General features: G+C 32.1%; 1 protein-coding gene across 4 annotated transcripts; it reads right to left on the reverse strand.

Moving 5' to 3' along the window:
* Nucleotides 1-2,187: 2,187 nt before the first annotated feature.
* On the reverse strand, nucleotides 2,188-5,736 carry LOC129298257 (uncharacterized). 4 transcript variants are annotated; one of them, XR_008590321.1, is made up of 4 exons: nucleotides 3,428-4,534; nucleotides 3,154-3,262; nucleotides 2,701-2,793; nucleotides 2,188-2,235 (listed from the first exon to the last, which is right to left on the reverse strand). XR_008590321.1 is itself a non-coding variant. In XM_054936640.1 (3 exons), the coding sequence occupies exon 2, from the start codon at nucleotides 4,386-4,388 to the stop codon at nucleotides 3,840-3,842; it is 549 nt and encodes a 182-aa protein (XP_054792615.1). In that variant the 5' UTR covers nucleotides 4,389-4,537; nucleotides 5,684-5,736; the 3' UTR covers nucleotides 2,885-3,262; nucleotides 3,428-3,839. The 4 variants fall into 4 exon arrangements, 1 of the variants encoding a protein (XP_054792615.1); XR_008590320.1 differs by having other exon boundaries at nucleotides 2,701-2,799; XR_008590319.1 differs by having other exon boundaries at nucleotides 2,205-2,244; nucleotides 2,701-2,799.
* Nucleotides 5,737-9,905: the final 4,169 nt, after the last annotated feature.

The following is a 9,905-nucleotide window of genomic DNA, read 5'->3' on the forward strand; positions in this document are numbered from 1 at the left end:
TCGACTCAAATTTTGTCTCATATTTATTCGTGTCTGTTCTCTCAAATTTTTCTTAGGTTGGATCGATTCTATGAACACTCCTAATTGAATATATGCTTATGATCAAACACAATTGGGAGCACATTCAAATTATCTTTTCATATCATAAAGATATAAGTTATTTTTCATTGAAAAAACATAAAAACTCATTTTTCCAATCCAATTATATACATGATAAGAAATTGAATTGTATATTTTGTAGGATTAATTATCAATTAAATAATGAACAATGGAATTATAAATAAAAAGAAGGATAATGTAAGTTGTAAATTACCCGAAAACCAATTCATTCCTTATCATATCAAAGCAATACTCAAAGAATACAAAACATAAGTGGGTCATTGGTCTTTTCAATATACATGTTTCGTGGCCACACCTCCACTTTCCTATTAAAGATATTGCCATAAGTAGAAAAAGCAGTGTGAAGAAGAAGAGGGAATTGTGACAACACAAGGAGAAAAACAGGAACACTTGAAAGGATTACAATGGGAACCACACCCCACGAGTAGTTTGTATGCTTTAGCATGAGACGAATGGTAGAAAGAAAGGCTATCATCATGCTTAAAATGGAGATGAAAAGTGAAGAGAGACCAAAAAACAATTTTGCGGGCATGGATTTGAGGAATTTTTCTTCTGAGTACCGAGATGTAAGGATTGCTAGAAACATGAGAACAGAAGTGGAAGCAGATAGGAGTGATAATATAGTTGAGAATAGAAAAGCCTTAAAAAATTGTTGTTTGATGAATAATGGGTAGCCAAAAGTTTGATCATTTCCTCCTAGCACAGTGAAAGCTACAGCAAACATAATCGTCACAATTAGGGTGCCGACAACTGAACAAGAAGATGCTGTAGCTTTTATCCATTCCTCTCCCTGCTTTATTAAATCTCTATGACTTTCTCTAAATCATTCTTCAGCTGACATGCCATCCTTGTTTCTAGCTCCCCTAATAGTAGGAGGTGTCAAACTCTCCACCTCCTGCATTTGTTAACCCAATTGTTAATCATTTAACGTGATATATAAAAATTGTAAATAATATATAAAAATTGTAAGGAACCCCACAGATGGATAAGGCATGTCTTTTTTGTTTTAGAAAAAATCACTCTCAAATCTCACACAAGCAATTTTTTTTTGGTTGAAAAAAGTTTAAGTAAGTGGCATTCTGAGGGCCTAGCAAGGCCAAAGCATACCTTTGAGTTCAAAGATTAGAGAAGTAGTTACAGATTGCTCAGTAACAAGGTTCTTACATTACCACTGGGATTTAAACCCATGACCTTGTGGGTTATTTGGCCAAATCCCCCATGTAGAAAAATCTCATAAAATTACAAAATTACTCAAAAGTCTCATGCTGTTTTAACTAAAATTGTCTATTTGCTATATTCAAGTTGTCAATTACTGCTGGATAATTATATAGCTAGTGATCGTAGTTGCTCAGTTGATAACTAAGCAACATAAGTAACAACTATATCTATCAGTAATATAATTAATAACTTGGGTAAAAGATGTAGTACTTTAGAGTAATTTTCTGACTTTACAGGACTTTTATGCTTAGATTACTAAGTGGGGAACCTTGAGAGTGATTTTACCTTTGTTCTTACCTTAAACCACTGCAATTCTCTTTGCATTTGTAATGTCGGTCCATAGATGCGATTAAAAAAGGGAGCTGGAGCTTGAGTAGCTGCCACATGCAGCATTGTATTTCCATCAACATCTTTACTTGTAGCAACAAGATCCTTGAAACGAACACCATGAATAAGGTTGAAGACTCTAGCTTGTCGATTACGAACAGCATAGCAGAAAAACGTTTTGATATGAGCTGTCCCCAATTAGCAGAAAATCTGGGTTCACTTTTGATATCTGAAGCACAAACTCAACATTCCCTTCTGTAGCTGCAAGAAATAGAGCATCTGCATAAACACTCACTTGGTCGATCCTGCTTGCATTCCTACAAACTAGGCCAAGAATTTCATCTGCTTGTGCACGCAGCAACTTCAGCTCCTGTATTTCTTAATTACTGGTTTTGATATGCAATACAAGTGTTTTTTTTCCCTGTTAGTTAAGTTTATGATAATTCAAAACTTAAACACGCATGCAATTTTAGGAAGAAATTATAAATACACTCACACATTTAGCTATATATATATACCAACCTATAAGTTTATCGGTGGAGGAGATGAGCCTTTGTAGTAAACAATGCCCTGTCGCAACTTTGCAAGTGTCAGCTCCGTGCATCAAAAACTGGAAGAGCTAATCCTAAGTTTAAGAATATTTCTTGTACTTTTCGCTGAAGAAATGTTTAATAAAACTTTTGTTTTGTCTTTTTCTATATAAAAAAGGTTTAATTAAAGATGGTTGGCATTATCGATGTGAAACTAGAAGAAGAAAAGGGCAGGGAGAGAGAAAAGAAAGGGGTGAGAAAGAGAATCGAGAGAAGATGTCGGGAAAAATATGAATTCTTATTCAAATCAAGTCTATCCACCCTAAGGTTATTCATAGAGCTCTATAAACTTTAAAATAATAATAATTTAAATCTAAATTGTAATCTATGTAAAATTAAAGACAATAAAATGATTTCTTATTTTATTTGAGATATTAATGCTGAAATGATAAAGATATAATGAAAATAAAACCCTCAATTATTTTCTTCACACATATATGCTCACCTAGCGTTGTAAGCTTTTCTTGAGCTCTATCACTTGTGTCTTGTTGTTGGATGGGTAAACGATCACGATCCAATCTTGGGCTTGAACTTTTGTCTATATCTTACATTTTAAATAAGAGGAATCAGAGAAAAGGGGATATATCCTCGATCGATCTTATAATTAACAATATATAATCTTTTTCCCATTTTAGTTTACACGTACTATAGAAAGGCACACAAATAATGAAATTGCTAATAAATCTATATATTAATCTATGATTGAATTTCATTCAGACACAAAATTAAATTAGGTTTCGGTCTACTTGAGCCATATAATGCTGCACTGTAGATTCTAAACAAAGGAGAGCATAAAATATAAACATTATTATGAAAAAGAGAGACAGTTAGACATATTTAACTAGGGATATACTTACAGTCAAAGATCAATCGTTTCCAAAAGATAAGTTCATTTCACCTGGGAATTGCAGAGTTCATGGTTGCTATACCATAAATTGGTTTCCAACCCTCTTTATCCGATGCAAAAAGCAAATCTTGGCATCGATTAAGCAAGTCCAAAGCAATATCTGTATATCATAGTAATACCATATGAGAAAGTACAACAAATCAGCAGCTAGTCGTATATTAGGGATTACCAAACATATATTTAAACGGTGAGAGAGAATATAAAATATTATAAATTAATCGATGATGACTAATTATAAGGTTCTCAAGTAACATTGATTACATACCGTAACATTGTGTTTGGAAACAGCAATGAAGTAGCATAGCACCCTGCAGAGGAGCATTCTCTGGGTGGAGGTAACTCAATGGAGTTTTAGAATAAAGATAACGTCCCATATGTTGATGACCATTCAGAAAAGCCAGAGTGAGAGGAAGTTCATCAGTTGAGTTTGCAATGCCGAGTATGTTGGTGTTCTTATTCACCAGGCATTCTGCAACTTGAGTGATTCCCGTGATTGTAGCAATTAAAAGAGGCGTGTTGCCAAAGTCATCAGTAGTTTCTAGGAATTCTGAAGGCACTAATCCCTCTAGCTCCTCATCTATAAACCTATGACCAAACAATGCAGCCACGTGAAGTGCTGTTTTGCCTGAAGAAGTGATTTTAGCAGTCAAGACACTAGGGTTTTCATCTAGGGATGCTTATGCCATGGTCCAGTTGTTTGCACATATTGCTTTGTACAATGTCTTCCCCTTTTCTATCTGTTCCACTCGCTCAGCCTTCACCCGTCTTTCTTCCTCTGCCGGCTCCCCCTCAGCCTTAGCCAGTCTTTCTTCCCCTGTTGCCTCCTCCTCAGCCTTAGCCGGTCTTTCTTCCCCTGCGGCCTCCTCCTCAGCCTTAGCTCGTCTTTCTTCCTCCGCCGCCTCCCCCTCAGCCTTAGCTCGTCTTTCTTTCTCTGCTACCTCCTCCTCAGCCTTAGCCTGTCTTTCTTCCTCCGCTGCCTCCTCCTCGGCCTTAGCCCGTCTTTCTTTCTCTGTTGCCTCCTCCTTGGCCTTAGCCTGTCTTTCTTCCTCCGCTACCTCCCTGTCAACCCTAGCCGGTCTTTTTTCCTTTGCTTTCTTTTCAACCTTAGCCTTTCTTTCTTCATCCACTGCCTTTTTCTCCGCCTTAGCTCGTCCTTCTTCCTCCGCCTCTTTCTTTGCCTTGCCACGTTCCCTTGGATAGTCAACTACAACTATCCCACGATACATGTGTGCCGCCTCTCTTGCACTTATCACTGTCTGTTCTTCTGTTGGTATTTGAGGCCATCTTGGTCTGATTGCCGGTCTATAAAATTTGTCGATTAATTCAAATCCTTCTAGCCCTATCTTATGCTGGTCTGCTGCTCGGGTTCTTTTCTCTGTGATGATCAATTAATGTATCCACAACATGTAATTAAGCTTGCATGAATTTATGATTAGGTTAAATAGTTAAATCGTGAAAAGAATCTTGAAGGACATAATGTTTTCTTCAATTTTGAAATTATTATGGTACTTAAACTAGGTGTTAAATTAATTGTTATAAGAAGAAAAAGCTTAAGCACTTAGCTCCTAGTAACATAAGGACATGTGATTTTTTTATTCATGTTATTGATACTTTTAAGTTTTAACCTTACTTATCCTAATATTTACAACATTTATAGCTATATTTTTTATATCCCTAAATCATTTGAGGTATCTAACAAAGTGAGGGGGCGATTTTTCTGTCTCGTTGAGATTTCTTGACTTTAAAAAAATTAAACCAAACATATAACATGATTAAAAAATTAGTACATTCTAATTTCTAACTCTTCCAATTCACTTTCTAACATTTGCAAAATTTATACCTATATATATTTTGAGATCCCTAAATTTGAGATGTCTAACAAAGTGTAGCGGGAAAACTTTGGAAAATCACTCTTAAATCCCACACCAGCAATTTAAATATAGAAAAAGTCTCACAAAATCACAAAAAAAGGATTGAAAAAGTAAAAGTAAAAGTAAAAGTAAAATAATCAAAATGTGGAGGGAGATAGGTGAATCATATTGATAAGGGAAAAGGATAATTTAATTTATGAGGCTGAAAATTATGATTCATGATATTTTTGAAGGGTGTAATGATTCTCATATTCATGATATGTGTTATTAAGTTTTATTATACTTATGAGAGGGGAGAGTGATTTAATTCTTTTTTTTTAATTTTTTAAATCCATTCAATTCACATCCTTTCTAACAACTAAATGAGGCCTTAGTTGTTAAATGAACAACTCCACTAACAACTATCTAACAGCAATTGATAACGTCAATATAACAAATTGACAAATTCAATAAAGAGTAATTTTGTGATTTCATTAGATTTTTCTATAATTTGATTGTCTACATGGAACCTGAGAGTGTTTTTCTCAAAAACTTTTCTAGCTCGTTGAGATTTCTTGACTTCAAAATATTAAACCAAACAATAAAATGAAGGTTAATTAACTTTTTTCTATAAAACAAAATGAAGATTTTTTTTGTATAAATGGCCTGACCTGATTCCGGTTACTTCAACGACGAATAGCTAGGCATTCTGACTATAATGCACTCAAATCTCCAGTTTTATATATCTTGTCACCATGAAAGAAAAAGAGTAAATTACTAAATCAAATATATCGACATGATACTTTTTTGAATTATATTCTTGTCATTATCATTTAGTAATTTATTTTTTATGGTGATGTATGAGCTTATTATGAGTACTTGAAGTATGATATAGTCGGGATAATACAAAAACATAAATAAGATTCAAAGTATTGCAACATGTATGTTGGGTTCAAAAAATATATATTGACTGCAAAGTATTTTGAGGTAAAAAGAAAAAGTATTGCAACAATATACAATACTTCGCAGTTAATATTACAAAAAGTTTGTGTATATTATATGTAAAGAATAACTTTAAAATATGTTAATAACTAGCTAGTACGCGGCTATTAATAAGAACAAGCGCCTTACTCAATCTGTTGCAAATAAAAAGAGAAGTTATTGTATCAAAAAAAAAAGAAGTTATTATGATCAATAATAACTAATTTCATCAACATACTCAAAAATAAACATTATTTCTAATCACAAGCCATTATTATTACTCAGTAAAAAAGCAAGTATATATATTGCATTAAAAAAGAAAAAAAAATAATAACAAGAACGAATTGCACTTACCACTTGTTCTTTGCTACGGCCACCACAGAAGCTATGTGAACGTAGCATTGCTCCATCTCACCAGCAATATATATTGCACAATCGAACAAATGTTTGCTTGCGTTAGTTTCCAACGAATCATCAACCGCTTTCTTTTTGAATAAAATAATTCTTGATTAATTGTAATATATTACCAGAAGAAAACACATAAATAAAGTAAGATTCAAAGGATTACATCACAATACATATTTTTGAACAACCTAGATTCACAAAATAGTACTCCCCTGTTAAAAAATATAAAGCATTTTTAATCAAACCTCACTCTCAATAAAGTAGTTATTTATCTTCAAACTAATTCTATATTTTCACATTTACCCTTATTTAATAAAGTATTTCACTCTAAATTAAATATAAAGTGATTTATTCAATAGGAGTACTTTTAAAAAAAAGCAATGATTACATTTTAAAAGACTAAAAAGATCTTAAATTTTTTAATATCAAACTTCTTAAAAAATACCTTACATTTTTTAATAGAAGGAGTAATACAATGGGCAATCTTTATCTTTATATCTTGTAAAGTTGGTCAAAGTGCTTCCAAAAGATTTTATTTTGCTTTATGATTCAAAATTAATAATTTATTTAATTTTTTAAATTAAAGCTGCAAGCGACACAACATTAAAAAAAATATTTTTAAAAATTTTATTTTTACTAAAATATACATTGAGGTAATAAATTTTAGATTCATCTATATATAATTTTAAATTTTTAATATGCCCAGTGCTTGGGATAAAATTTAATTTTGGCTTCAAGCCGTTTGGGCTAAAAATTCACATGAGTCTTTTAAAAGAAAGGTGATTGTTTGTTATCAAAACAAAGTGATGCATCACTTCAAAAATGGCAAAGAGTGGAGGAATTTATAAGAAAAATTTTAACTAGTGGCCTTAAAAAATGTAGCATGGAACCATAGGAAAACTATTACTTTGCGCCTGTAAAAGGAGAAGCTACCAAACCCACAAGGTCTCTCTTCAACTCTAGAAACTACACACAATTTCTAGAGACATGTTCAATAATTCAACCGTAAAATATACTTGTCAAGTGCAAAAACCTTGATCATGCATTATTCTTTGCTTCACCTAGCGTCACTCCTTTTATCCTTGAGAAAATTTAACATGGTGTCCTTAGCGCACTAGAATTCAACAGATAGCAGTGAGTTCTCTAACAACCAATAGAGCTTCAGTTCGTAACAGAATAACAATAATAGTGTGCCAATGCTTTTTTCTTTAATTTTTCATCTTTTATTTCCAATATTTCCATTTTATCATTATCAATATCATGTATGATGCAAGTCTCACATGTTTCTTGATCTTTATTTCTCCATTCCCTTTACTTTTAAGAATTTATATTCGAGAAAATTGTGATAAATGGGCAAATTATCCCCAAACTTTAAGTCAAATAATACCATAAACATGAACTTGTTTATTGTGTAAATTATTTTTTCAACTTTTAAAAATGATGCAATCAAGTCCTTATTGTTAACGAAAGTTAACTTTAACTATTAGTTACTTAGAAAATGATTGAAAAGGACCTTAAAATTACAAAAATTGACCAATATCTAAGTGCATGTAATACTTTTTCAGTACAACAATAACATATCACACAAACAGTAGAAAAGTTAAAAAATCTTACCTTGCCTCTTCTACAAGATGTATGCAAGTTCCCCCTTGTCACTAGCCACATAAACACTTGTACTTCTTCAGTCCCTTCCAACTCCAAATCTGTTCCAGATTTTTTCCCTAAGATCCTTATCATAGCCCCCCCTCCTTTTTTTTTTTTTTTTGCTTTCACTCTGGTATTCTAGGTCTTTAACTCAAACTAATCTAGTCAGCAACTTGTGGGCACACTTCTTTAAGAGGCATACCTCCCATTGAAAATTTAATTATTGCTGCATACCCAAGACTAAAACTTAAAACCTCTAATTAACCTGTACCAACCCTTCAGTTAGTCAATCCAAGTACCCAGCAGTCCTCAATCCTCACCACCATGACCCTTTAATACATCAAACATATCAACTGAAAACTTCCTGTTTGCGGATTTGCACCATATATATGATAGAATCTTCCCTTTCACTCTTAACAGGAGGAATACATGCTTGGTAATCCTTATAGCTCTAATATTTCTTATTCCATTCAGCTTTATTTCCATCTCAAAGATTTCTTCGTTAGAATACATAACCATACTCATGTTATTACAAGTACAATGGCAAGTTCCTGTAAAGTACTCAATAACATACAACGACAACAACAATATCGTTATTACTTTTGTGTTGATAGGTATTAGATACTACCAACTAATACAAATCCAAGCAAGATATCAAGCCATAAATGGGAAAAAGTTAAGACTAACTATTCACACACATTCATCTGGTTTTGCTTTTCATCATATTCATATGAGGTTTTATTTAATGGGTGTTATAAAGTCCCATAATATTCAACCCAATTAACTTCATTAGTGATGAAATAGCATTATTATATCAACCAAAAAGTACTGCAAATGCTATTGCATTAAAAATATAAATCATGTTTGAAAGAACGAAATGCACATACCACCGTCCCTCGCTTCGACCTCCATACGAAAGCTATGCCTAGAAATGACCCCATCTCACCAGCAATATAATATAATATTGCTGTGATGGAACATATATATAATTAAGCTTGCTTTGCGTTAGTTTCCAAGGAATCATCTATCCCTTTTTTTCCGAGTATTTTATATCTTCATGCATTTGTTAAATATATTTGTTGCTTTTCAAAATTTTGTGGTTTTACTTTTTATAGTAGAATCAGGCCTGTTTGTTTCAAAAACTGTTTTTGGTTTTAAAAAACTTGTTTGGATAAGTGCTTTTGATTTAATTGTTTTCAAAACTATTTTTTTATTTTTTTAAAACAAAAAAATAAAAATAACCTCAAGTTGTTTTCATTTTATTTTTCTTTTTTTCAAAATACATTACGTTAAATTATTGAAAATTACAATTATCGTAACCAATTTTTATCAAAAATCACCACTATTAACTACCTAACCATCACTATCAGTTTATTTTTAAATTTTAAAGCTATTTTTAAATTAATATAATCAAACATATTTTTATTTTGTTTTTTTTTTGAAAAATAATTTTAAAAATTATATTACAAAATAGTTTTTAAAACCAAAAAATGAGAACAGAAACCAAAGAGCCCTCAGTTTCTCCTTTTCAATTATATGTTGCTTGATGACCTTGGAGGAAGCGAATGACAATGGAGGAGGGAGGAGAAGAGATAATTGAGATCCACTTTAGTTTCTTTTCTTCCCCTACAAGGATTTACGTTGATGTAACATTATCTTTCAAGCTAATTTTGGATGCAATATAATGAAGGAAAATTACAAGCTTCAAAATTTAATGTAATTGTCATGCTTTGCAAATCTTGATACATCAACAAAACAGGCATTTAGTTATAGAAACATTTTGGATATATTGTATAGGCATCACAGTCTTTGCATAAAACAGTGAAACTTATAGATTATATAGTATATATGACTATTAATACT

Source organism: Prosopis cineraria, unplaced genomic scaffold, assembly GCF_029017545.1.
Source record: "Prosopis cineraria cultivar Desert tree isolate PC_DT_omini unplaced genomic scaffold, ASM2901754v1 PC756, whole genome shotgun sequence".
Classification (NCBI taxonomy): domain Eukaryota; kingdom Viridiplantae; phylum Streptophyta; class Magnoliopsida; order Fabales; family Fabaceae; genus Prosopis; species Prosopis cineraria.